Here is a 27786-nt window from a genome sequence, read left to right on the forward strand (position 1 = left end):
GCTTCGGATCTGCACAGGTCCAGCCATTGTGGCCAATTTGGGAGTGAACCAGCAGATGGAGGACCTCTCTCGCCCTCTCTGTCTCTCCTTCTCTCTCTATGTAACCCTTACTTTCAAATAAATACATAAATCCTTAAAAAAAATTTCTTGACATGAATTTTAAAGAATATCTTAAACAAAATTTAATTAAATTTTAAAATTCATCCTGACAACCTTTGTCTTTTTTTGTAAAGATTTATTTTATTTATTTGAAAGACAGATTTACAGAGAGAGGTAGAGCCAGAGAGAGAGAGAGAGGTCTTCCATTCCACTGGTTCACTTCCTAAATGACCTCAATGGCCAGAGCTGAGCTGATCTGAAGCCAGGAGCCAGGAACTTCTTCCCAGTCTCCCACATGGGTGCAAGGGCCCAAAGACTTGGGCCATCTTCTACTGCTTTCCCAGGCCAGAGCAGACAGCTGGAGCGGAAGTGGGCAGCCACTGGGATGCCAGCATGGCAGGCTGGGGCTTTAACCTGCTGCACCACAGCGCCTGCCCCAATCTTTGTCTTTGTACATTTATTCTATTTGAATTCAGTGTAATTATTGATATATTTGCATTTAAATCCTTCACTTTACCAGGTGCTTCTTAAATTTACCCCTCCTGTGTTTTTTTTTCTCACCACGTTTTCCTTCTTCTGGATAGATTTAATGTTTCCTTATCAGATCTTTCTCCCTAAGTGTTAATTTGGAAGTTACACACTTTTCGATTCTTTCAGTGGTTCCTCTAGCGTGTGTCTTTTATGTGTCCTTGAAAATTAACTGATGCTTTTGTCCAGTTTCTGGATGACGCAAGGATCTTAGGGTCCTGTAATGCCATTTATCCCACATTGATTCACATGCTGTGGCTGTCAGCTATCTGAATATTCATCCCATGTAACTATGTAAAACACCACAGCCATTATACCTGCTGTTTGCACCGCTCTTCCTTTAGGTTTGTCCACATGTTTACCATGCTCATTTTTACTCTTCGTTTTTCCCTTCATTTCCAAGCTTCCTTTAATCCAAAAAGCATCCCTAGGCTTTCTTTTAAGATTTGTCTGCTGCTCGTGAACTCTCGCTTTAGTATCAAAACATCTTCATGTTGCTTCTGTTCGTGGAGGGTACATTTGCTTTCCTGGTTGTCCTAAGTGGAGTTGCTTTTTTTTATTTTTCTATTTTTATTTTTTTTTAATTTTTAAAATTTTATTTAGAGTATAAAAATTTTATGTATTTCATTGAAACAGGTTTAGGTACACAGTGATACTTCCCACCTTACTCTCTCTCCCGCCTGTGTTCCCACCTTTCCTCCTCCTTCCTCTTCTATTCCCTCTCTTAATTTTAACAATGATCTGCTTTCAGTTTACTTTATACTCATAAATAAAGAGTTCAACAAATAGTAAGAAGGAAAAAAATAAAACTATCCAGGGCTATAAACAGTCATTAAAGCTCAAAATGTCAATTTCACTTCCATACATTACATTTTTGGTAATCTGTTACCACAGATCAGGGGAAACATATGGTATTTGTCTTTTGGGGACTGGCTTATTTCACTAAGTATAATGGTTTCCAGTTCTATCTATTTTGTTGCAAAAGATAATATTTCAGTCCTTTTACGGCAGAGTAGTATTCCATATTTACACCATAATTTCTTTATCCAGTAATTAGTTAATGAACATCTAGGCTGACTCCATATCTTAGCTATTGTGAATTGAGCAGCAATAAACATGGGGTACAGATACCTCTTCCATATGCTGATTTCATTTCCTTTGGGTCAATTCCAGGAGTGGGATGTCTGGGTCCTAGGGTGGGTCTGTATTCAGATTTCTGTCTTCTACAGTGGCTTTCCTAGTCTACATTCCCACCAGCAGTGGATTAGGGTACCTTTTCCCGACATCCTCATCAGCACTTGCTGTTTGTTGATTTCTGTTTGAGAACCATTCTAACTGGGGTGAGCTGAAACCTCATTGTGGTTTGATGTGCACTTCTCTGATGGCTAGTGATCCTGAGGATTTTTTCATGTGTCTGTTGGCAATTTGAATTTCTTCTTTTGAAAAATGTCTGTTCAAATCCTTTGCCCATTTTTTAACTGGATTGTTTTGTTGTTGTTGACTTTCTTGAGCTCTTTGTAGATTCTGGATAGTAATCCATTGTCAATTTCATAGCTTTATGTAATTCCATTTGTCTGTTTTGGCTTTGGTTGCCTGTGCTTCTGGGGTGTTTCCCAAGAAGTCTGTGCCTGTGCCAATGTCTTGCAGAGTTTCCCCGATGTTCTTCTCTAGTAGTTTGATGGTTTCTGGTCATAGATTTAGATCCTTGATCCATGTTGAGTTGATTTTTATATAAGGTGTGAACTAGGAGTCTTATTTCATACTTGAGCTCACAGAATTGATTTTTCCAGACTGTCCTTTCTCTAGGCATTGATTTTAGCTACTTTGTCAAGGATTAGCTGGTAGTAGAAGCATGGATTGATTTCTGGAGTTTCTATTCTGCTCCATTGTCTACATGTCTTTTTGTGCCAGTACCAGGCTCTTTTGATTGTAACTGCCTGGTAGTAGGTCTTGAAATCTGGTATTGTGATGCCTCTGGCTTTGTTTTTATTGTTTTGTTTTTAAGATTTTATTTATTTATTTGAAAGGTAGAGTTACAGACAATGAGAGAGAGAGAGAGAGAGAGAGAGAGAGAGAATGGTCTTCTGTCCGTTGGTTCACTCCCCAAATGACCTCAACGGCCGGAGCTGCGCTGATCCAAAGCCAGGAGCCAGGTGCTTCTTCCTGGTCTCCCATGGGGTGCAGGGCCCAAGCACCTGGATCATACTCCACTGCACTCCCGGGCCACAGCAGAGAGCTGGACTGGAAGAGGAGCAACCAGGATTAGAACTGGCACCCATATGGGATGCCGGCGCCGCAGGCAGAGGATTAACCTAGTGCGCTGTGGCGCTGGCCCCTGTTTTTATTGTTTAATGTTGCTTTAGCTATTTGGGGTCTCTTGTGTTTCCATATTGATTTTACATAGTTTTTTTTTTCTAGATCTGAAAAGAATGTTATTGATATTTTGATTGGGATCACATTGAATCTGTAAATTGTTTTCAATAGGGTGGGCATTTTTGACACTATTAATTCTTCTAATCCACGAACATAAATTTTTCTATTCTTATGTCTTCTTCTATTTTTTTTTTTTGACAGGCAGAGTGGACAGTGAGAGAGAGAGACAGAGAGAAAGGTCTTCCTTTGCCGTTGGTTCATCCTCCAGTGGCAGTCATGGCCGGCGCACTGCGCTGATGCGATGGCAGGAGCCAGGTACTTCTCCTGGTCTCCCATGGGGTGCAGGGCCCAAGCACTTGGGCCATCCTCCACTGCACTCCCTGGCCACAGCAGAGAGCTGGCCTGGAAGAGGGGCAACCGGGACAGAATCCGGCGCCCCGACTGGGACTAGAACCTGGTGTGCTGGCGCTGCAAGGCGGAGGATTAGCCTAGTGAGCCGCGGCGCCAGCCTTCTTCTATTTCTTTCATTGATGGTTTGCAGTATTCATCGTGAGATCTTTCACCTCCTTGGTTAAATGTATTCCAAGGTATTTAATTTGTTTGTAGCTATTGTGAATGGGATTGATCTTAGAAGTTTTTTTTTTTTTTTTTTTTTTTTTTTTTTTTTTTGACAGGCAGAGTGGACAGTGAGAGAGAGAGAGACAGAGAGAAAGGTCTTCCTTTTGCCGTTGGTTCACCCTCCAATGGCCGCTGCGGCCAGTGCGCTGCGGCCAGCACACCGTGCTGATCCGATGGCAGGAGCCAGGTGCTTCTCCTGGTCTCCCATGTAGGTGCAGGGCCCAAGGACTTGGGCCATCCTCCACTGCACTCCCAGGGCCACAGCAGAGAGCTGGCTTGGAAGAGGAGCAACCGGGACAGAATCCGGTGCCCCGACCGGGACTAGAACCTGGTGTGCCGACGCTGCAAGGTGGAGGATTAGCCTATTGAGCCACGGTGCCGGCCTCTTAGAAGTTCTTTTTCAGCCATTGCATTGCCTGTATATACAAAGGCTATTGATTTTTGTGTGTTATTTTTATATCTTGGGGGCTGGTGCTGTGGCGCAGTGGGTGAATGCCCCGGCCTGAAGTGCCGGCATCCCATATGGGCGCCGGTTGTAGTCCCAGCTGCTCTATTTCCGATCCAGCTCTCTGCTATTGCCTGGGATAGCAGTGGAAAATGGCCCAAGTGCTTGGGCCCCTGCACCCGCGTGGGAGGCCTGGAAGAAGCTCCTGACTCCTGGCTTCGGATTGACACAGCTCCAGCCATTGTGGCCATCTAGGGAGTGAACCATCGGATGGAGGACCTCTCTCTCTCTCTGACTTTCAAATAAATAAATAAATCTAAAAAAAATTTTATATCTTGCTACATTACGAAACTCTTATGAGTTCCAATAATCTCTTAGGGAAGTCTTTTGATTCCCCTATATATAGAATCATGATATCTGCAAACAGGGATCATTTGACTTCCTCCTTTCCAATTTTTATCCCTTTGATTTCTTTTTCTTGCCTAATGGTTCTGGCTAAAACTTCCAGGACTGTATTGAATAGCAATGGTGAAAGCGGGCATCCTTGTCTGGTTCCAGATCTTAGTGGAAATGCTTCCAGTTTTTCCCCATTAAATAAGATGCTGGCTGTGGGTTTGTCATAAATTGCCTTGATTGTGTTGAGGAATGTTCCTTCTATATCTAGTTTGCTTAAGGTTTTCATCATGAAAGGATGTTGTATTTTCCCAAAATGCTTTCTCTGCCTCTATTGAGATAATCATATGATTTTGATTCTTCAGTTTGTTGATGTGATTTATCACATTTATTGACTTATGGATGTTGAAACTTTCCTACATTCCAGAATCTATTAAGAGCTCAAGATTCTCAACAACAAAACATACAATCCAGTTAAAAAATGGGCAAAGGATTTGAACAGACATTTTTCAAAAGAAGAAATTCAAATGGCCAACAGACATATGAAAAAATGCTCAGGATCACTAGCCATCAGAGAAGTGCACATCAAACCCACAATGAAGCCAGGAGCCAGGAGCTTCTTCTGGGTCTCCCATGTGAGTGCAGGGGCTCAAGTCTTTGGGCCATCCTCCGCTGCTTTCCCAGGTACATTAACAAGGAGATGGATTGGAAGTGGAGTACCTGGGACTTGAACTGGAGCGCATACGGAATGCTGGCATTTCAGGTGTTGGTTTAACCTGCTATGTCACAATGCCAGCCCCTACATTTTAAAAATTAATATAAAGAGAGCAGATATAATGTAGTTCATGAATACAATTCTAAGAAGGCAATGATACTTCCCTTCCTACTTCTGTCACTCCTTCCCTTCTTTTAAATTTTTGCGATAGCATTTTAACTTTACTTTATAGTCAAAGATTTAATCCTCCACTAAGTAAAGAGATCAACAAGTAAAAACAGAGCATTGTTTAGCTGGGATATAGACAAGGAGTATAAATAATACTCAAATCCAAAGATGTCAATTTCATTTATACACATTCATTTTTTTGTACTTCCTCTATGTAGTAACCACCACAAATCGGAGAAAACATGTGATACTTGTCTTTTGGGGTCTGGCTTGTTTCACTAAGCATAATAGTCTTTATATTTAAGAATTTATTTCTTTAAAACAACAGGGTGGAAACCAAACAAACCCTCACTATGTCTGACATCTACATATCTGTTGTTACAGCCTAGAGGACTTGGCTATGATTCTTCGGAAAGAAAAGTAAGAAGCTACTTGTCTAGGAGCTGTAAGCATTGCATTCTTTGGGAAGAAACAACCGAGGTGGTCTCGTGTGTGGGTTTGGTTTGTTACTGGGCAGGTTGCCTTGTGATGTCTGCCCTGGGCAGGACCCAGGCTGTCCTGTACGCTAATGTCTAAGACATGATTAGTCTGCACTCTGGGAGTTTTTATATGAGCTTCTGAAATGCACTGATGTCTTGTATCTGAAATACCCCATCTGTGCAGAGCAAGGCAGGTGTAGACACTAGACATCATGGAATAGTTTCTTATACCCCGTTTCTGGGTCAACATCACTGATCTTAGTGTGCAGTAAGGCAACTGGCTCCATTCACTTGTGCAGCTGTAACAAAATCTCTGAAATTGGGCAATTTATAAAGAATAGAAATTTATTTCTTCATGGTTCTAGGGGTTGGGAAGTCCAAATTCAAGGCTCTAGAAAGTGAGGTATCTGGTGAGGCTGCTTCCTCCGCTTCCAGGGTGGCACCTGTCAAATGCTGTGTCTTCTCCTGGCACAGAGCAGAAGAGAGCAAACCCAGCATCTCAAGGCCTTCACAGGGGCCCTCCTCCCACCCACAAGAGCACTGCCCTCAAGACCTAATCTCCCGGAAGCCCCTCCTGTGGAATGCAGCCCCTCTGAGCGATGAGGTTTCAACACAGACGTTTTGAAGAATACATTGAGACCATAGTGACAACCAAGTGCCCTTTGGTTTAGTTTTAGTTACATGCGTGTGTTTCTTGTTGGAAAACAATGCTGTTCTGTACAAGACCGTGAAGAATCTAATCTCAGTTACAAGTGCACGTGTGTATTGATTTGCTTTCAAAATGGTAGCCAGTCCTCACCAGCAGGCTTCCCGTCATCTGGCCCATGGGGACCTGGCACATACACAAACAAGTGGAAGGGCACACACCCCTTAAAAATTGGGCGGCCATTCTTAGTTTTAATTATTGCCCAAATGGGATGTGAGTCCTATTTTGATTTCCTCATGTTTTTCTGAGAAGTCAGAAATCTATGTTTATGTGTGGAATCTCCATATGTTTAAATCTTAGCAGATTATTATTATTATTTGGAAAATACACAACTCTAGTTAGATGAATTAGACTTGCAGGACATAGCTCTCCCTCCCCCTCCCCACCAAGGGACCACCAACCCACTTCCTTTATCTCAGCCTTATCAAGGGCATTGAGCCCCCTCCCCCACCACATACAGCCCACCAGGGTGAGGGTGAGGATGGTCATGAAGTTTGAATGTGACTGGCATTTGTCACAAGGGTCCTTCAAGAAGTTCATGGGAAAATGGAATGAAAAGATAAGTTTACTTTGGTGCAAAACATTTTGCAGCCCATTCACAGTCTATTCATAGTATGCATTTTCACGAACGTCTTGAAATTATATGTGTGGAATTTCAAATTTTTATGTCAAAATGAACTGTTAATTCCACTTTCCATAAACTTTAAAAAAAGGTATTGAGAAGCAGAGACACAGACAGACAGAACAACAGGCACCTCCCACCTGCTGGTTCACTGCCCACATGCCCACAGTAGCAAGGATGGGGCCAGCCCAGAGCCAGGAGCTGGGGACCCAGTCCCGGTCTCCCACATGCGTGGCGGGGACTCAGCTACCTGAGCCATCACCTGCTGCTCCCAGAGTGTGCATTAGCAGGAAGCTGGAATCAGAAGCAGAGCTGGGTGCAGGTTTCTCTAGATGCTTGGGCAAATGCCTGCTTCTCCGTGAGCTGTCTGAAGAAACCTGAGAGCTGTCCTCACCTCCTTTCTCCCTGCATCTGCTCAGTTGCCAGGTCCTGTTGATTCTAACTCCTGTAGACTTGGCGTCTGCCCTCCGCTTCCAGGTGCTGGAAACGTCAAGCCTAGGCTCTGGTCCCCTTCCAGCTCTGCTCTCTGATGTGAGACCCTGCTTCCTCAACCCTCCCCCATGCTCCTACCAGAGTAGTTTTTCCACAATACAGTCTGCCAAAGGTGCTCCTTTGTTCCCCAGAGTCAGCAAGTTACTATGCTAGGGACCCCTTTTCCACCCTGCACTGCACCCCCCAGGCCGCTGACCCTGTAGACAACATCGTTGGTCCCCACTGCCCCCTGACTGCGTATCAGTGGTGGGCACTGCGGGGGATCCCAGAGAGGGAGGAGAAGGTGTGTTTATTTCCCCGGTTTCTTGCGTTGTGGGGTGCTGTGGGCTGTGACTCTTCACCCACAGCCTTAGCTCTTCTCAGACAGCACTTTGCACACAGCCCTTCCTGCCTGTGCCTGCTGCATTGGACCAGCTGGGCCAGCCAGAGCAAGGGGACCCTCAATGTCAGAGTCTGGGGAGGGGGCTGCGCTGGTCCGATGGTTTCCCTCTCCCCTGTCCACACCTTAGCAAATAGGGTGCTTTGAAAATGCTCCTCGAGTGGGACTCGGCGGATGTGTTTGTGTTTGGGGAGCACGGGGAGAGGTGTGAGCAGGAGCCAGGAGCCAGGGGCAGTGGAGCTGGAGACAGACATGGGGCAGGTCTTGGAAGGTATGGTGCGTTTGTCCTGAGGAATTAATGAAGGACTTTGAAAGCAGTAACACAGTCAGGAACACACTGGGATGAGAAAGGTTCACCACATGCTAGACACCACTGATTATCAGGGTAAAGGGCATGGGGTACGGGGTGAGCATTTAGCACAGTGGTTGAGACACTGCTTGGGATGCCCGCATACTCTATGGGAGCGCCTGCTCCAGGTCTTGCTCTTCTGCCTCGGATGCAGCTTCCCGCCTCCCCGGAAGGCAGCAGATGATGGCTCGAGGACTTGCATGGGGAGCTGGACAGAGTTACAGTGGAGTCCCAGATTCCTGGCTTCAGCCTGGCCCAGCCTTGGCTGCTGGGTAATTTGGGGAGTGAAGCAGCAGATGGAGGACCCCAGTGTGTCTCTGCCTTTGAAATAAAATTAAAACATTAAGGGGCCTGTGTTGTGGTGCAGCAGGTTAAACCCTTGCCTGTGGCGCTGGCATCCCACACGGGCGACTGTTGGTGTCTCAGCTTCTCCACTTCCCATCCAGCTCCCTGCTAATGCACCTGGGAAAGCAGCAGAAGACGGCCCACGTGCTTAGGCCTCTGCACCCACCTGGGAGACCTGGAGGGAGTTCCAGGCTCCTGGCTTCTGCCTGGCCCAGCCCTGGCTGTTGTGGCCATTTGGGGAGTGAACCTTGGGATGCATATTTTTCCCAGTAGAGGGAGTAGAATGGACCAGAGAAGTGCGCAGTAAGACCTGGGGAAGTGGAGATTTCTCTGAAGTACCCACTTATCACACGGCTTCACATCCAGTGGTGTTTCACAGATCCTGGTGGAACTGAATTGTTCTGTCTGAGCGACAGCTGGAGTGACATTTTTATGTCATTTACCCAATTCATATTTAAACGTTTTTGTTGTTAAAGACCTTAAGGTGGTATTAACCTGAAAGAATGTATTTACTGTTCATGGAATCTGAGTTGTGGGAGATCTCCTTAAATAACCTTTGTGGTCACATTGGAATGAACATTTATTTGATGTCTGGGAAGTAATGTCCCAGTGGAACTCATTTTCTTTTGTTTTTTCTTTTTTTTTAAATATGGAGCTGTTAATATAGCATTTCCAATAAGTGACCTTATATGTGAAATCTGTGTTTAATTACTAATGTTTTAGCAAGACTAGTAGAAATGTACCATTCATTATAAGTTGTAGATTTAAGGACTTGTCAGGAAAATGTTTTATGAGTTGATTTATGCATAGGGACCCAAGAAAGGCAAACAATGCTGAAATCTTTATGAGATTGGGAGCACGCTTACTCCTACGCTATTTTTGGCTTTAACCCGTAGTATTATATAATGAATAAACAATATCTTTTTTGAGTTTTTCATCCAAACTATTCCCTAGCTAGAACTTTACTTAGGAAAATAAAATTTCCTAAGTGAGATCTTTACGTCTGATATCTTAACCCAGCAACACAAGTGGAATCTTGCTTCATGGGATGTGATTTCAATAGGTTTCCTTTTCTTGCCTTTCTTTTGTTTTTAAGACAAAAGAACTGTTCTTGGGTTAGTTTCAGTATCTGGTGTATAACATTAGAAAATATAGATGAGCAAAAAGAAGGAAATGATAGTTTTTTAAGATAATTTCATCACAACTAGAACATAAAAATGAGCACAAAATGGCAACTCACACGGAACCCATCAGTGATGGCAGTGACATGTGTGGTTCTGTCCATGGTCCCAGAGAACCGGTGTGACTTGTGGGATGTGCGGGTGGAAGGCGCTCCCATTGCAGGGTGTCCTGACCCCGGGCCCTTTGTGTCTGCTGCTCTTGACAACTACAAGTTGACACTTGGGGCAGGTGTGGTCCAGTTGGTTAAACTGCCACGTGGGATGCCCACGTCCCAGAGTGGAGTGCCTGGGTCGATTTGCACCTCTGTTTCTGAGCCAGCTTCCTGCTAACGCACCTGCAAGGCAACAGATAGGCTCCATGACTTGTGTTCCTCTTTCGAATCTCTGGCTCCTGGGTTTGGCCTGGCCCAGCCCTGGGTATTGCAGGCATTAAGAGGAGTGAACCAGTGGATGGAAGATCTCTCTCTCTCTCTCTCTCTCTCTCTCTCTCTTTATCTCTCCCCTTCTCTTTGTCACTCTGTCTCTCAAATAACAAAAATAAATAAATAAATAAAAAGAGATGATGCTGCCATACCAGATGTCTCTGCTTCCCTCACCTGCTGCCTGCTGATATGTAAGCTACGTAAGGGCCACATTGGACTCCCACACTGTCTTCCCAGGGCATGAAACCCTGAACCTAACTAAGGTTCAGCAAGCCTTTGGTATATGTCCATGTGAGAAAATGAGCAAATGCATTTTGAGTCCACAAACATTGAACAGGAGTGCATATTCCTCATGAAACAACTTGGATTAAAAGAAACACATTTGTGAAACAGAACTGTGGCTCTGCCTGTCATAAGGGGTGGAGGGAGTGAACGACTTCATTGAGATATTGAAAAAATGCTGTGGTCAAGTGGATCCAAGCAGCAGATGTATGTGATGTGAGACGCGAAATGCTAACGGGGAGTGACGAGAGCTCCACTTCTGTATTTGACTGAACTCCCGTTTGGGAAGGGAAGCGAGCATCCCTGGAGAAAACACAGGACTTATCTGGGATAACACAGAGGGGAAGAGTTCTGCCCAGGCCCCGATGCCTTTGAACGCATGTTGTCCCCAAAGTGGCAACTGCTCACCTATAACATGCAGATGGTGACATCCACCTCCAGGGCTTGGTTAGAGAGTGTAGGAAAAGCACTGGCCGGCAGTAGTCGCTCCATGGATAAACAGAAGCCACTTCGTTGCAGGACAAGACACTCCAGGTTTTCCTCCGTGCTGTTGCCTGGAGCCTGGCCACAAGTAGGGTCACCGAGAGGCATAAAGTTGGTTGACTCAGACTTGGATTGAGTTCAGACAGCAGTGTACCTTATAAAGTAAGCATAATTGAAGACCGCTTAAAGAGGTGTTTCAAAAGAGGGGGTTGGGAATGGTCATATCCAGCTCCTAGACATAGAAGTTTCCCTTCTAGATCACCATGAGGCCAAAGACGGAGCTGGGACCAGCAGCTGCATCCCCTGTCACTATAGTTCGGGGTTGGGGCTGGCCAGAGTGGAGCTGCGTTCCCTATTCTCTCTCGAGACTCACTTCCTCCACCATGCACTCTGAGCGCCGACTCCACCCTGCCCCATCCACCTCCTGCCAACACTGAGTCCTACCCTCCCCATGATCCTTCCTGCCTCCTGACACTTAATGAAGCTCATTGGTCTTATTTCATGGTTGTAAAATTAAACTCTGTCCACAGATGCTGAGTCCGATTAGTTGGCTGCTTTCTTGGCATAGTGGCCTGCCTAGTATTTTAATGCAGAAACACGCATTAGTGCAACTCTGTAAGGTTATAGAGCTATGTCCAGCATGCTTATCAGTGGCTGGAGTGAGCACGTAGAAGCAGCAAAGCCTCAGGGTTCAAACAGATCTCAGCAGGTTGGTACTGTGGGCCAAAGCCAACAAGAGAAAGTCAGTGGTGATTAATGTTAAGCTCAAATGGGAGGGAGCTAACTGGCTCTATTCTCAACATTTCGAAAAAAAAAAAACAGCAATCACACCAACTACATTTATTGAGATGCTATCTGAGTTAATTTATTGGGGCTGTTTTATTTAAACCCTGTTTGGTTAAAGATTATCATCTTTATTTTATAGATGCGTTTTAGAAGGTTTAAAGAACTGATTCAGAGTCAAGTGGCTATTAATCATTCTGTGATACTCCATCCATAGTGCGTTCCAATAAAAGATGTGGCTGACAAAGAAAGAAGGAAGACAAGGAGGGGGTAAGACAGGGAGGAAGGGAGGCACGGTAGCTCCGGTTTCACCAAAGAAACCTGGATCACAGGGGCAATGTGTGGTCTGTGTTCTTTCTAGGTACAGTACTGTATTGTGGACATCACACTTTAAAAAAATATGCAAACTGCAGCAGGTGTTTGGCCTACTAGATGAGATGCCAAAGACGACACCAGCACCCTATATCAAATTGCCTGGGTTTGAGTTCCAGCCGCTGACCCCAGCTTCCTCCAATGCAGAGTCTGGGAGGAAGTGGTGATGGAAGTGGTTGGATCCCTGCCAGCCATCTGGGAGACCTGAGTTGAGTCCCTGGTTCCTGGCTTTGACCCCTGCCCGCCCCAGCCATTGTGGACAGTTAGGGAGTGAACAGGTGGATGGGAGCCCTCTACCACTGACCAACCACCCCCACCTCTCAAATATTTTTTTTAACATGCAAACTTAAATGTGCACAGAAAGAGTGTAGTTGTGAAGGAGATGGGAGAGTAGGAGACACTGAAAGTGTTACCCAGATCTTGGAGACTTTGAGAAAGCATGAGAAGATCTTTTCTGCAGAATTGTAAGCGACTGAACTCCCAATTGCTCTGAAGGGATGGAAGTACCAGGAAGCAGGGTATTTTTTTTTTTTTTTTGCTAGCAGGAAAAAGATGCAAATATGTATTTTCAGAAAGGACTCTTCATTCTGTTTCAACAGAATTCATGATTTCAAGTGTTTGGGCTATCATCAGGCTGCTAGAGTCAAAGGGAAGAGATGAGAGCTGAGTGGAAGTCAGGAAGCTCATTGCTACTCTGTGGATAAAGACGCATGCATGAAAAGCATAGGAGGACTGGCTGGGAGGAGACAGCATCAGGATTTCAAAACAAAGCCCAGGCTCATTCCTGGCTAAGGAGAGGAGAAAAGCTGGAAGACTCCTCTTTAAGATGCTGTTTTCTGGGGCCAGCACTGTGGCTCAGAGGGTTAATGCCCTGGCCTGAAGCCCCAGCATCCCATATGGGCGCTACTTCTAGTCCCGGCTGCTCCTCTTCCAATCCAGCTCTCTGCTTTGGCTTGGGAAAGCAGTAGAAGATGGCCCAAGTCCTTGGGCCCCTGCACTCGTGTGGGAGACCCAGAAGAAGCTCCTGGCTCCTGGTTTCAGATTGGCGCAGTTCTGGCCGTTGCAGCCAATTGGAGAGTGGACCATCGGATGGAAGACCTCTCTCTCTCTCTGCCTCTCCTCTCTCTGTGTAACTCTGACTCTCAAGTAAAATATAAATAAATCTTTTAAAAAAAATGCTGTTTTCTAAGGGTGGGGGAGAGGAATACTCTACTGATCCAACCAGAGAAACCCAATGCTTGCATTTTATAGCATGCCTATTTTTGGTTATTTTAGAATCAGAATCTTTTTCTTCTTTTTTTTTTATAAGCAAAGGTGGAGAAGTTATGGAAAGAAACCTGATTCTAACTATAAACTGAACAGATGGGATGGTGGGAATAAAAACAAATTAAAACAATATTGCAGAGAACTCTCAACTTTCATTTTAAAATATATATGATGATGTTTTTCAACTTTTCACATTCGACCTATCAGTATATCGAGTGACAAAATGAAAAATCAAACTCAGCTGTGTATATTTTAAACATTTACCTAAATGATTTGAACTCACCCAACCTGAAAGTCCAGATGAATGTATTAAACTGCTTATTGTATTTTTTATGAATTAAACTTTATATTTTATATTATGTTATAGACAGAACACAGTTATGGTGGGTGACATTTAGGGTAGAAAATTGAATTGAGCAGAGGTCTAATTAGAACAGTAAATAGTATGGGTTTAATTAGCCCCTATTGCTGATGACAGATTTGATCAGTCACCAGATATGTATCCTTTCCTTTCACTTGACTGTTACTGAGAATTGCCTCCGGTAGGACTGCTTACTGTGCTGTGCGTAGGGAGCTTGGCAAATGGCCATAAAACCCACTGACCGGTGAGCCCTGCATGAAAATTATTGGAAAAAATAACCCTCTTTGCTTTTAGTCATTATTTTCTTCATTTCACTTTTGAAGGTCCCCTTCTACAGATCCCTCTCTTAATTTAATTTTTTATTTTGGTTGGATGAGGTCACTTGCCTAAGGGCTTAAGGAAACCTGTGCAATATCTCGTTCAGTCACAGGCCGCAGTTTATTAGCATGTCAAGGTTTCCCTCATAAACCTCACTGCTCTTCAGCTTCGAGCTTGCCTACTAAATTCTGTGTGACTTGAACTTCGCTGCATGCTGAGAGGATGTGGGTTTTTTGTTTGTTTGCTTGCTTGTCTTTTTAAAAAAAATATTTATATAAAGGGAACAAATTTCATGTACTTCTTACACACAGCTTAAGAACATACGTACTTTCCACCCTCCTGCCATCTCTCCCAGCATCCCTCCTCCTTCCTCTCTTATTTTTCTGTTTCTTTTTGCAATGACACACTTTCAATATACTTTATAATCACAGGCCTAATACTCCACTAAATATAGTATTCAACAAACAAGAAGTAGAAAGACCACTGCTCCACAGGACTATAGACAAAGGCTAAATGATAATCAGATCATAAGGTGTCAGTTTCCCTCTTACACATTCAGGATTTTATTTTTTTGTACTCTATATATTAGCTACCACAAGTCAGAGAAAACATTTGATATTTGTGTTTTGTGGTCTGACTTATTTCACTAAGCATAATGGTATCCGGTTGCATCTATTTTGTTGCAAAAGACAGGATTTCATTCATGTTTATGGCTGAATAGTATTCCGTTGTGTCTGTGTACTGTATTTTCTTTATCCAAGTCATTAGCTGATGGATATCTGGATTGGTTTCACAGCTTAGCTATGGTGACTTGAGCTGCTAGAAGCATGGAGGTACAGATAACTTCTCCATATTCTGATTTAATTTCCTTTGAGTAAATTCCTAGGAGTGGGATGGCTGGATCATACAGTAGATGTACTTTCAGCTTTCTGAGGGATCGCCAAACTGCCTTCCATAATGATTATACCAGTTTACATCTCTACCAACAGCATATTAGGACACCTTTTTCTCCATATCCTTGTCAGCATTTGGTTGGTTTTTGATTTTTTGATGATAGCCATTCTGATTGGGGTGAGGGGAAACCTCACTGCTGTTTTCATTTGCATTTCCCTGATGGCTAGTTTTCCTGGGCATTTGTTCTGGTGTCTTTTGGACATTTGTATGTGATCCTTTGAAAACGTCTATTCATATCCATAGCCTGTTTCTTAACTGGATTGTTTGTTATTGTTGAGTTTTCTGAGCTCCTTATATATTCTAGAAATTAATCCTTTATCAGATGCACAGTCTGCAAATATTTTCTCCCATTCGGTTGGTTGCCTCTTCACTTTGCTGAGTGTTTCCATTGTTGTGTAAACGCTTCTTAGATTGATGTAATCCCAATTTGCCCACTTTTCTTGTATTGCTTGTGGTTTTTAGCCAAGAAGTTTTTGCCTATGCAAATGTCTTATAGTGTTTCCCCTATGTTTTTCTCTAGTAATTTAATGGTATCAGCTCATGGATTTAGATCCTTGATCCACTGAGTTGATTTTTATATAGAGTTTAAGGTAGGGGTCTTGTTTCATAATTCTGCATACAGAGATCCAGTTTTCCCAACACCATTGTTGAAGAGATGGTCCTTTCTCTGGGGAGTGATTCAACTTGCTTGTCAAAGACTATTTGGTTGTTTAATGCATGGATTAATTTCTGGGGCTTCTATTCTGTTCCATTGGTTCACATGTCTATTTCTGAGCCAGTACCATGCTGTTTTTTTTTCTTTTTTATTTATTTATTTATTTATTTATTTATTTTTTGACAGGCAGAGTGGACAGTGAGAGAGAGAGACAGAGAGAAAGGTCTTCCTTTGCCGTTGGTTCACCCTCCAATGGCCGGCGCGGCCGGCGCGCTGCGGCCAGCGCACCGCACTGATCCGATGGCAGGAGCCAGGAGCCAGGTGCTTTTCCTGGTCTCCCATGGGGTGCAGGGCCCAAGCACCTGGGCCATCCTCCACTGCACTCCCGGGCCACAGCAGAGGGCTGGCCTGGAAGAGGGGCAACCGGGACAGAATCCGGCGCCCCGACCGGGACTAGAACCCGGTGTGCCGGCGCCGCTAGGCGGAGGATTAGCCTAGTGAGCCGCGGCGCCGGCCACCATGCTGTTTTGATTATAATTGTCCTGGTGTGTATGTCTTGAGATCCAGTATTGTGCTGCCTCCAGCTTTGTTTTTGTTGTTTAAGATTGCTTTAGCTATTTGGGGGTCTCTTGTGTTTGCATATGAATTTTAGGATTTTTTTTCTAGATTTGAGAAGAATGTTCTTGGTATTCTGATTGGGATCACATAGCTTTGGGTAGTATGGACATTTTGATGATATTAATTCTTCCAGTCTGTGAACACAGATTTTTTTTCATTGTGGAGATCTTTCATCTTCTTGGTTTAATTTATTCCAAGGTATTTAACTTTTTTGTAGCTATAGTGAATGGGACCGATCTTACAAGTTCTTTCTTAGCCATGGCCTTGTTTATATATACAAAGGCTATTTATTTTTGTGTGTTGATTTTATATTCTGCGATTTTTCCAAACCGTGAGTCTCTTTGTTGAGACTGTTTTGGTTCCTGTATGTATAGGATCACGTCATCTGCAAATGGGGATAATTTGACTTCCTCTTTTCCAATTTGTATCCCTTTGATTTCTTTTTCTTGCCTAATGGCTCTGGCTAAAACTTCCAGAAATATACTGAATAGTAAGGTGAGAATGGTCTTCCCTTGTTACTGAAGCAATTTAACATTCATTTGCAGTTTGTTCTAAACTTGTAGGAAAAAGAAACATATAACATGAGATATACTCTCAACAAAAATTTTTGAAAAGATTTATTTGAAAGGCAGAGTGACAAACAGAGAGAGAGAGAGAGAAAGGGATCTTCCATCCGCTGGTTCATTTCCCAAATGACCACAACTTTCGGGTCTGAGCCAGGACAAAGGCAGGAACCAGGAACTCTATTTGGGTCTCCCACATGGGACCCAAACTCTTGGGCCATTTTCTGCTACCTTCCAGGCACATTAGCAGGAAGCGGGACTGGTGGGCTGGCACAGGTACAGATGCCCAGGTTTCAAGCAATGGCTTCACACACTGTGTCGCAATGCCAGCCTTTGAAGTACGGACTGCTCGTGTTGTCAGCTAGCAGCGGGATGTTTACGCCAGGTCTCTAGCACTTTCTCATGTTGCCTAACTGAGTCTTTGCTTTCTGTTTAGAGCTAGAAGATTTGGGCATAACTGGGAAGCAGTGGGATATGCCCACCACACTTGTCCATAATTTTTTTTTTCTCACATTTAGACCTCAAGAAACACTCGCTCCGATGAAGACAAAGATGGCAACTGGGACGCTTGGGGCGACTGGAGTGACTGCTCCCGGACCTGCGGAGGAGGGGCCTCCTATTCTCTGCGCAGGTGTCTGACAGGGAGGTCAGTGGTGGCATGAGGGCTCCGGTGTGTGTGAAGGGTCAGTGCCTCTGGTGGGGGAGGCGCAGAGGAAGGGGGATGACTCTACTTGGGGAAATACAAGGAAGGTCTTCAAAGAGCTAATGGAAAATGTATACAATGAAAAAAGTAGGGATGAATAAAAAAATTGCACCAGGACTGGCCTTGTGGCATAGTGGGTTAAGCTGCCGCCTGGAGTGCTGGTGTCCCATATGCGCACAGTTTTGAGTCCTGGCTGCCCCACTGCCAGCTCTCTGCTATGGCCTGGGAAAGCAGCAGAAGATGGTCCAAGTGTTTGGGCCCCTGAACCCACGTGGGGGACTGGGAAGCAGCTCCTGGATCCTGGCTTTGGATCAGCACAGCCTTTATGGCCATTTGAGGAGGGAACCAGCAGATGGAAGATCTCTTTTTCTGTCTCTCCCTCTCTCTCTCTCTCTGTAATCCTGCCTTCCAAATAAATACAATAAATCTTTAAAAAAAATTTTTTTTGACAGGCAGAGTGGACAGTGAGAGAAAGCGACAGAGAGAAAGGTCTTCCTTTGCCGGTGGTTCACCCTCCAATGGCCGCCGCGGCTGGCGTGCTGCGGCTGGCGCACTGCACTGATCCGATGGCAGGAGCCAGGTGCTTCTCCTGGTCTCCCATGGGGTGCAGGGCCCAAGCACTTGGGCCATCCTCCACTGCACTCCCTGGCCATAGCAGAGAGCTGGCCTGGAAGAGGGGCAACTGGGACAGAATCCGGCGCCCTGACCGGGACTAGAACCCGGTGTGCAGGCGCCGCAAGGCAGAGGATTAGCCTAGTGAGCCGTGGCGCCCGCCCAATCTTTTAAAAATTTAAAAATGCACCAAAATGAACTTACTTTTTAATTCCACTTTCCATGAACTTTTTGAAGTCTCCTTGCTCTATGATGGTGATTTAACACCTGTTTTGTCTGACTATTAACCAACCTCAAATTAACCTGTTTAAATAGCTGTTGTTTCAATTTCATGGGTGTGACCAAATCTCACCCACATGAGGCTCCCAGCTCATGGAAGAGGCATCAAGGACTTTGGCTTTGAGGAGAGAAAGCCTGGCATATTAAGTCACTGGTTGGAGTTGTCAGGTCTTAAAGCAAGAGTTAAGTCTGATGGATTCTGCCTTTCAGTGGCTGCAGTTTTATTCCTGGTTCACTTACTCAGGACAATCCATTGGCTAACAAGGTAATATAGGGAGCAGGAGTCATGTCATAGAGCATTAAGCCGTCACTTTCGATGCCAGTATCCTATCCCATAATCACACCGATGGCTGGAGTCCTGGCTGCTCTGCTTCTGATCCCACTCCCTGCTAATGCACCTGGAAGGCAGCAGAAGATGGCCCAAGTGCTTGGGCCCCTGTTACCTATGTGGGAAACTCATATGAAGTGGCTGGCTCTGGAGGCTTTGGCATGGCCCAGACCTGGCTGTTGTGGTCATTTAGGGAGTGAACCTATAGATGGAAAGTTTTCTCTCTCTCTCTCTCTGTCTTTCTTTCTCTTTCTCTCTCTCTCTCTCTCTCTGTCATTTTGTCTTTTGAATAAATAAATAAGTACATAAATAAATCTTTTAAAAATAAGTTAAAGCAAGTTCTGTTTTCATGTCTTAGATATGCTTACATGAAATAGCATTTGCTAAAATGCAAGGTTAGCTTACTTAAAAAAAAATGAATTTGTAGTAAGCCAGCACTTACCAATTCTTTTGAGAAAATGTGAGGTCATTCTTCATGTGGCAACTTAAAATCCCACCAGGAATTTTTTAAATATTATTTGAGGGTCAGAGGAAGAGAGAGAGAGAGAGAGAGAGAGAGTGAGTGAGCAAGCTCCCATCACCTGGCTCATTCTCTAAATGTCCTCAATAGCCAGGACTGGACCAGGCCAGAGCCAGGAGCCTAGAATCAGTCCAACTACCTGAGCCAGCACCTGTTGTCTCCCAGGATCTTCAATAGCAGGGAGATAGGATTGGGAGCAGAACTTGATGTTGAACCCAAGTACTCTGAAGTGGAATACCGACACCTTAGCCACTAGGTCAAATGATTCCACCCCTGCCCCCTAAAATTCTATTTCAGCTCCGAGGTAAGACCGAGCCCCCTGGCCCTGGGCAGAAGAAGCCTCCATCCTCTTGGCAGCCGCCCTCAGAGTGTGGCTGTTGTTGGGTGAAAGAATGAATTGGCTTTTACTGATGAGCTTCAAGGTATGGCGCAGAAATGCAGGGAGGACCTATTTTGGCTCGGATTCGGAATTCACTGTGGTCACAGTTAAATACACCATAAAACAGGATGAAACAATGACTAATGTGTCCTGCAGTTTCCTGAGACTACGTGCAGCAGGGCAGATGAGAGATCGTACACGTGGCCTTGGAGGGGGAGATCTCCTGGCCCACTCCGGGAACTGTGGTCTCCTGGTCCCTGCGCGGGTTCTGACTCACAGCACTGAAATGGAAGCGAATGGTTTATAGCATTGAGAGCAGGGATTAGCTCAGTGAAGACAAAGTGGTGTGTCTGCTTCCTCGAGTTCTTGCCTGTCAGGCTGTGTACCACTTAGCATTATTGGGATATATGGGGCTAATATATATCGGGATATATATTATTGCCAGCTGAGCCTGGCAGGAGGAGGGCCACAGCCCTGGGCAGGTTGTGGGGGGCAGGCATCCTCTGTACCGGGTAGATCCTGTCCCAGTGCTGGTCACTGCTGGGAGAAGGGGTTGGCCCGGAAGCTGTAGTGGGGACCTCAGGACTTTGGCACCTGCCCCCAAACCTTGAGTCTGAGGATTCTGCGTAACTTGGACTTAATGGTGAAGTCAGAAGGGGAAAAGTGTGGGGTTTATTGGCATTTGTCTTTTTTCTTTTTTCTAATAGTTTGTACTTGGTTTGTGAAAAGGAGTCTAGAGGAATGTATTAAGAACCATAAAGGGGGGCTGGCGCTGTGCCACGGTGGGTTAAAGCCCCATCCTGCAGTGCCGGCATTCCATGTGGGTGCTGGTTCAGGTCCCGGCTGCTCCTCTTCCGATCTGGCTCTCTGCTGTGGCCTGGGAAAGCAGTGGAAGATGGCCCAGGGCCTTAGGACCCTGTACCCGCGTGGGAGACATGGAAGAAGGTCCTGGCTCTGCTCTGGCCATTGCGGTCATCTGGGGAGTGGGCCAGTGGAATGGAAGACCACTCTTTCTCTGCCTCTGCCTCTCTCCATAACTCTTTCAAACAAATAAATAAAATAAATCTTTTAATAAAAGAACCATAAAGGTTCACTTTCATCCTATTGTCATACAACTAAAATGTTTACAATTTATTTATTATTTGACTTAGTCTTGAATTATTTTTATTTTGCTTGGAATGTAATTTTGACAAGTGATGTATCTCAGAATGCATGTGAACTTTCATCTTCTCTCTTTTTTTTTTAAAGATTTGTTTATTTATTTTAAAGGCAGAGCATGAGAGAGAGAGAGAGAGAGAGAGAGAGAGAGAGATTGATTTTCCATCCACTGGTCCACTCCCCACATAGCCGTAAGAATCGGGCCTGGGTGAGGCGGAAGCCAGGAGCCCGGTCCTCCATGCTGGTCTTGCATGTGGGTGGCCGGGCTCTGCTCCCTTCTCTGGTGCATTAGCAGAGAGAAGACATGGCAGTGGAGCAGCCAGGACTCAGCGTGGTGCTGCCATGTGGGATGGGGACATCGCGAGCAGCAGCTTTCTCTTCTGTGCGCCGTCTTCTCTTTCCTAACTGGGCCCCCCTGCGCTCGCGGATGCTGCTGGTCAGACAGGGTGCTTGTTTTCCACTCCTTTCCAGAAAGGGAGATTCCAGCAAGAGAAGAGGGAAGGGAAGGCAGCGGAGCTCTGACTTGACTTCATCGTTGCGCGTAGATGCTGGCGCTCTTTGGCTTAGCAGATGTGGAAACCTGGCTGGGTGGCTTTCTCTGAGACACTGCCCTAGCCCTCTCAAGTCCCTTGGGGTCTCTTGCCGCCAGGCCCTCAGATTTGCGGCAGTAGGAGGGCCACAGCCCTCCTTGCAACGCTTTGCATGGAAATACTGTTCTTCCCCCAACTCTTGGACAGCTCTGTGTGCACCAGCTCCACCCTGTTGACATGCAGTCACCTCTGGCTGCCCTGGCGAGTTCCTTAGACAACCCCAACACGGAGCTCCTCCTCCATGTGGCCCACATCTGGTTTCCAGGAAGCCTTCATGTGAACTGTGCTAAGCAAACTGCTGAAGCTCAGGGAACCAGCGCGGCAACACCTGTTCTGCTTACGTGGGCTGCCGCCTCTGGGCCGTCAGCCCTTACGGTTCTTGCATGTGAATTAAGACACTGATTTTGTGCCCCCTGGCCCACCAGTTGTACGGGACAAATATTGACCTCTTCAAGCCGTGTCCCTAAAGTTTCTTTTTAATTTGTAGTTATCAAACTGAGGTCCCCATCTCCTCTCCTGCTTGCTGGCACAGAGGGAGAGGTGGGCCCACAGCATAGCTTGCCCAGTGAAGTCTTCAGGAGTCTCCAGTTCCAGAACCTTCTTTTAGCCTTGACCTGGATAAGGAGTTTAAAATTCAGGTAACATAGATCCACATGGTTCTTACAACCCGAGGAGACAGCAGCCAACAGCGAAACAATCAAATGATGAACAATTAAAAGCTACGTCAAGAGGATGGATGAAGCTCTCTATGCTACAGGCATAATTATGATTAGGACAAAAAACTAGTGTATAAAGGCCAGGAGGAGGAGAAGAAAAGAAGCTTTTTGCCTGGACAGTGGCATTAAAGAGAGAAAGCAGAATGGGTCAGTGCTGAAGAGGAAGACAGATTTGTGAGCCAGGCTACAGGGTTGGATTCTATGACTTTTGATTTTCAAACACTATTAATGTTTTAGAACAGACTATTTTTTTTACTTTATTTATTTATTTTTTTATTTTTTGACAGGCAGAGTGGACAGTGAGAGAGAGACAGAGAGAAAGGTCTTCCTTTGCCGTTGGTTCACCCTCCAATGGCCGCCGCAGCCGGCGCGCTGCGGCCAGCGCACCGCGCTGATCCAATGGCAGGAGCCAGGTGCTTCTCCTGGTCTCCCATGGGGTGCAGGGCCCAAGCACTTGGGCCATCCACTCCCTGGGCCACAGCAGAGAGCTGGCCTGGAAGAGGGGCAACCGGGACAGAATCCGGCGCCCCGACCGGGACTAGAACCTGGTGTGCCGGCACCGCAAGGCAGAGGATTAGCTTAGTGAGCCGCGGCGCCGGCTGCTCAAGGATTTGAGTCCCGGCCACCCATGTGAAAAAATCTGGAGTGAGTTCCAGAATTCTGTCTTTGTTCTGGCCAAGTGCTGGCTGTTCCAGGCATTTGGAGAGTGAACCAGTGGATGGAAGATGTCTCTGTCTCTGTCTCTCTCTTTTGTCTTTTAAATAAATAAATTTTAAAATTTGACATTTATGTTGACACTGTTAAAATACATAAAATAGAATCAAATGGCAATTTTATAACAGAATCATAGCATAAATAAAGTAATGAGCTAAGTAGATGAGCAGATTATAAACAGCAAAAAGGTGTATAGGTTTGTAGGAAATAACCAGGCTCAATCACATAGAGAAAGAACACAGAAAATAGAATGAGCTCTATGGAGCGAAGTGAAAAGACCTAACACATATGTAATTAGAAACCTGAAAAGAATTCATGAATGGAGAATAGGGAAGGAACACTTTTTGACGAAATAGTAATTTAGGGGCCAGTGCTGTGGTGCAGCAGGTAAAGCCACCGCCTGCAGTGCCAGCACCCATATGGGTGCCGGTTTGAATCCCGGCTGCTCCGCTTCTTATCCAACTCTCTGTTATGGCCTGAGAAAGCAGTAGAAGATAGTCCAAGTGCTTGGGCCCCTGCACCTGTGTGGCAGACCCAGAAGAAGCTCCTGGCTCTTGGCTTTGGATCGGCACAGATCTGGCTGATACGACCAATTGGGGAGTGACCATGTGGATGGAAGACCTCTCTCTCTCTCTCCTTCTTTCTCTCTCTGCCTCTCTTTCTGTGTGTAACTCTGACTTTCAAATAAAGAGCTAAATCTATTTTCAAAAAAAGAAATAGTAACTTAGAATCTCCCAACATGAATCAGCCTACCAAACCGCAAATTCAAGAAATTCTTCAAGCTTCAAGCAGAAAAAATAGGAATAAGCACATCATAGTAAAATCTTAAAAGAAGTCAAAGAGAAAAGTTACTTTCAAAGGTGCAAAAAATAAGACTGAAAAAATAAGGCTGGCTGCCAACTTCGTGTTAGAAGGTGATGTGATGACAAGTTTACATCTTGAAAGAAAAGAACCACTGCGCTAGAATTCGCTACCTAGCCAAAACATCCTTCAGTGAAATGAAGATATTTCTGGAGAAACAAAACTCAGTCGAGTTCTTCACTGGCTGGCTGTGCTAACAGAAGTACTAAAGGGAGTCTTGCAGGAAAAAGGAAAAGACCCCACCTGGACGGTGAACACGCAGCATGAAGAGAAGTGCAATGCAGACTGCAAATACGAGTGCGCATGAGCTGTGAAACAGTCCTCGTCATGTTTTGTGAAGCTTAAGTATTTGCAGAGTTTAACATTTTTGGTGTATTTATTGTCAATTTATTTTAAAGGTAGAGGGAGACAGAGAGAGACCAGAGATCTTCCATCCACTGATTTATTCCCCCAAACCCCACTATACAGATTGGGTCAGGCTGAAACCAGGAGCTTGGAACTCAATCTGGGTCTCCCATATGTGTAGTGGGTAGCCAATTGCTTGAGCCATCATGTGCTGTCTCCCAGGGTGTGCGTTAGCAAGAAACTGGCAAGCAGCAGAACCCATGCCCTTTGATATGGGATGCAGGTGTCCAAAACTGCATCTTTTTTTAAAAGATTTTATTTATTTATTTGAGAGGTAGAATTGCAGACAGTGAGAGAGAGAGAGACAGAGAGAAATGTCTTCCACCCACAGGTTCACTCCCCAAATGGCTGCAATGGCTGGAGCTGGGCCAATCCAGAACCAGGAGCCAGGAGCTTCTTCTAGGTCTCCCACGTGGGTGCAGGGGCCCAAGGACTTGGGCCATCTTCTGCTGCTTTCCTAGCCCACAGCAGAGAGATGAATCAGAAGAGAAGCAGCAGGGATTAGAACCAGTGACCATATGGGTTGCCGGTAGAGGACTAACCTACTGTGCCACAGCACTGTCCCCGCCAAACAGCATCTTAAACACTGTACCAAACTGTCTACCTCTGTCTAGAGTTTTTTAAAAGTGGGGAAACAGTAATATAAAATATGAGAATGGAGTTAAAATGTTCAAACATCCTTGAATTGCCCAGGAAATGGTAAAAGGAACTAAATTACATTAAAATTTTCAAACTCAGGGATGCACATTTAATTTCTAGAGTAATTATCCAAAAACATAGTAAAACATGTGTAACCAACAAGCTATTATAAAGGGGGCTATAAAATACCAATAAAATATTTGATTGATTCAAATGAGCTCAATAAAGAAGAAAAATGGAACATACAGCAACTGTAACAAGTAGAAGAGAAATGGTGAGATGACACATCTGAACCCCTGTATATGACATGTCTTCAGAAATTCACTGATGGTGCACATTATGAAAAAACTATGCATGGATCTCAAAATATTTTGTACCAAAATAAACTCATCTTTCAATTGCATTTTTCATAAACTTTTTGAATTACCCTGATGTATCAGTTTTTACATTATTTGTAAATGGACTAAGTGTTCCAGTTAAAAGACAGAGATTGGTAGGCTGTAAAGAAGTTAAATGTATTTACTAGAGACAAGCCTTAAATGGAAGGACACTGAAAGACTGAAAATAAAGGAATGGTAGAAAAAGCTGTTGGGGCTGGCGCTGTGACTCAGCGAGTTAACACCCTGGCCTGCAGCGCTGGCATCCCATATGGGCGTCAGTTTGAAACCCAGCCGCTCCACTTCCAATCCCGCTCTCTGCTGTAGCCTGGGAAAGCAGTGGAAGTTGGCTCAAGTCTTTGGGCCCCTGAACCCACGTGGGAGACCCAGAAGAAGCTCCTGGCTCCTGGCTTCGGGTCGGCGCAGTTCCAGCCCCGTTGCGGCCATCTGGGAGTGAACCGGCAGATGGAAGACCTCTCTCTCTCTGCCTCTCCTCTCTCTATGTAACTCTAACTTTCAAATAAATAAATCAGTATTAAAAAAAATAAAGCTAGAACCTGTGAACATTATTTAAAAGAAAATTGGTATAGCAGTGCTAACATCACACAAAGTAGAATTTAAGGAAAGAATCATTACCAGGAATAAAGGAGAATTATAAAAATGCAGCTTAGCAAAACTTGGAGGCTGTATCTAAATTCATTCTTATTTGGTAAAAGCAAACAACCCAATGATGTATGCTTCCACTTAAAGTGTTAGAAGAGTAAATTTTAAAGCTATCTATAAATGGGGATATTTCAGAAAGTTCATGGAAAGATAGAATTAAAGGATAAATGCAGAGTTTTTTAGATCAAAAACATAGCTTTTCCCCAGTATACATTTTCCACAAACTTTGTTCTTAAAAGATTTACTTATTTATTTGAAAGTCAGAGTTAGGGGGGAGAGAGAGAGAGAGAGAGAGAGAAACCTCCTATTCCTTGGTCTACTCCCCAGATGGCTGCAATGGCCAGGGCTGGGCCTGGTGGATGCCAGTAGCTAGAAGCTTCATCCAGGTCTCCCACGTGGGTGCAAGGGCCCAAGCACTTGGGCCATCTTCCACTGTCCTTCCCAGGCCACTAAAAGGGAGCTCAATCAGAAGTGGAGAAGGCCGGGACGTGAACTGGACCCTTACAGGATGCTGACGTCAGAGGTGGTGGCTTCACCTGCTATGCCACAATGCTAGCCCCTTTCCACAAACTTTTTTTTGAAGGCCCTGAATATGCATGAATTTCAAAATTCTGCACAAAAGATAAACTTATATTTAATTCCATTTTCCAAGAACTTTTTGAAGTACCCTAACGTGTGGATAAGTGAACATTTATACATACACATACATGTATGTGTGCATGTGTTTACCTCCAAGTCCCTATGCTCCACATGTCAGGGACCTGGATTAGAGTCAGAGCTGGACCAGTTCCTAATCCTTTCCTAATTCAGTTTGGCTCTCCATGCGAGAAACGTCCGTTCTGTCTAAGTAGGAATCACTGCTTTAGGTCTGTTGCAGCTTTGCATCATCGTAGAGAGTGACCTAGAGGCTCAGTTGACAACGTTCATAGGAAGGGACATTGTCTTTGTGTTAAGGACTGATTTTTTGTGGATTTCTTTTATTTGGAGATAGCCTCTGCAGCAACTCCATTTTTCTTAAATTTTCTGAACACCTCACCCATACAGGCACTATGCATGTTACAAGGAACCGCCTCCAGTCCTGGTCTGGAGGGGATCTCATGTGTGTCTACAGCTGCTGATAGCCAACAACTGGCTGCGGCATCTGTCGCTCTTAGTTGAGTGGATGTGGGTGGGTTCTGTCTTGTATGTCTTTCTCTTACCCCAGAGTTAGAAATCTTTGTGCTCAGTGCATAGTAGGTTTCTGTGCTCTCCATTAGTTCAGCCTTGCTTACTCTATACAGAGCAAAAGTGACTTGAAGTTCTAGCTTGTGTGCAGTTTCTATGAGTTTCCAGGTGTTATAGAGAGGTGTTCATTTGTTAATAAACTTGGTCGGTCCTTGCACTAGGATGTGTAAGGAGGAAGGAGTTCAATGGATGTGCTCAAGTTACAGTATTTTTTTTTTTTTTGACAGGCAGAGTGGACAGTGAGAGAGAGAGACAGAGAGAAAGGTCTTCCTTTTCCGTTGGTTCACCCCGCAGTGGCCGCTGCGGCCGGCATGCTGTGGCCGTCAAGTTACAATTTTTTAAAATCTTTTTTTTTAAAATCTTTCTTTTCTTTGATATTTCTCTTTAAATTTCACCTCTAATAATTTGGAATTACTTATATCTTATTTTTAAATTATAAGGTTTTAAAACTATATTTTAATAATTATTTTATAACTACAAGTTCCATTAGTAGTTTCTTTTGATTTCTCCTTATGTAAGATGATGAATATTTTATGCCTTTCTTCTTCATTCTCCTCTCTTGGGATTTGTTATTAGAATTTGGGATTCTATTCCCAGTTTTTTGGCCCAGCTTTTTTTTTTTCTCTTTTCTATCTTTTATTTCACAATC

At 44.6% G+C, this 27786-nt stretch overlaps 1 protein-coding gene across 1 annotated transcript in view; it reads left to right on the forward strand.

Annotated features, from left to right (window-relative positions):
* Positions 1 to 27786, forward strand: part of ADAMTSL3 (ADAMTS like 3) — a 411707-nt gene that overhangs the window by 105860 nt on the left and 278061 nt on the right. Inside the window, exon 4 of the mRNA XM_008275279.4 lies at positions 17488 to 17615. Coding sequence (XP_008273501.2) covers positions 17488 to 17615 — 128 coding nt within the window. The remainder of the gene's footprint in view (positions 1 to 17487; positions 17616 to 27786) is intronic.

Source organism: Oryctolagus cuniculus, chromosome 12 (genome assembly GCF_964237555.1).
Source record: "Oryctolagus cuniculus chromosome 12, mOryCun1.1, whole genome shotgun sequence".
NCBI lineage: Eukaryota > Metazoa > Chordata > Mammalia > Lagomorpha > Leporidae > Oryctolagus > Oryctolagus cuniculus.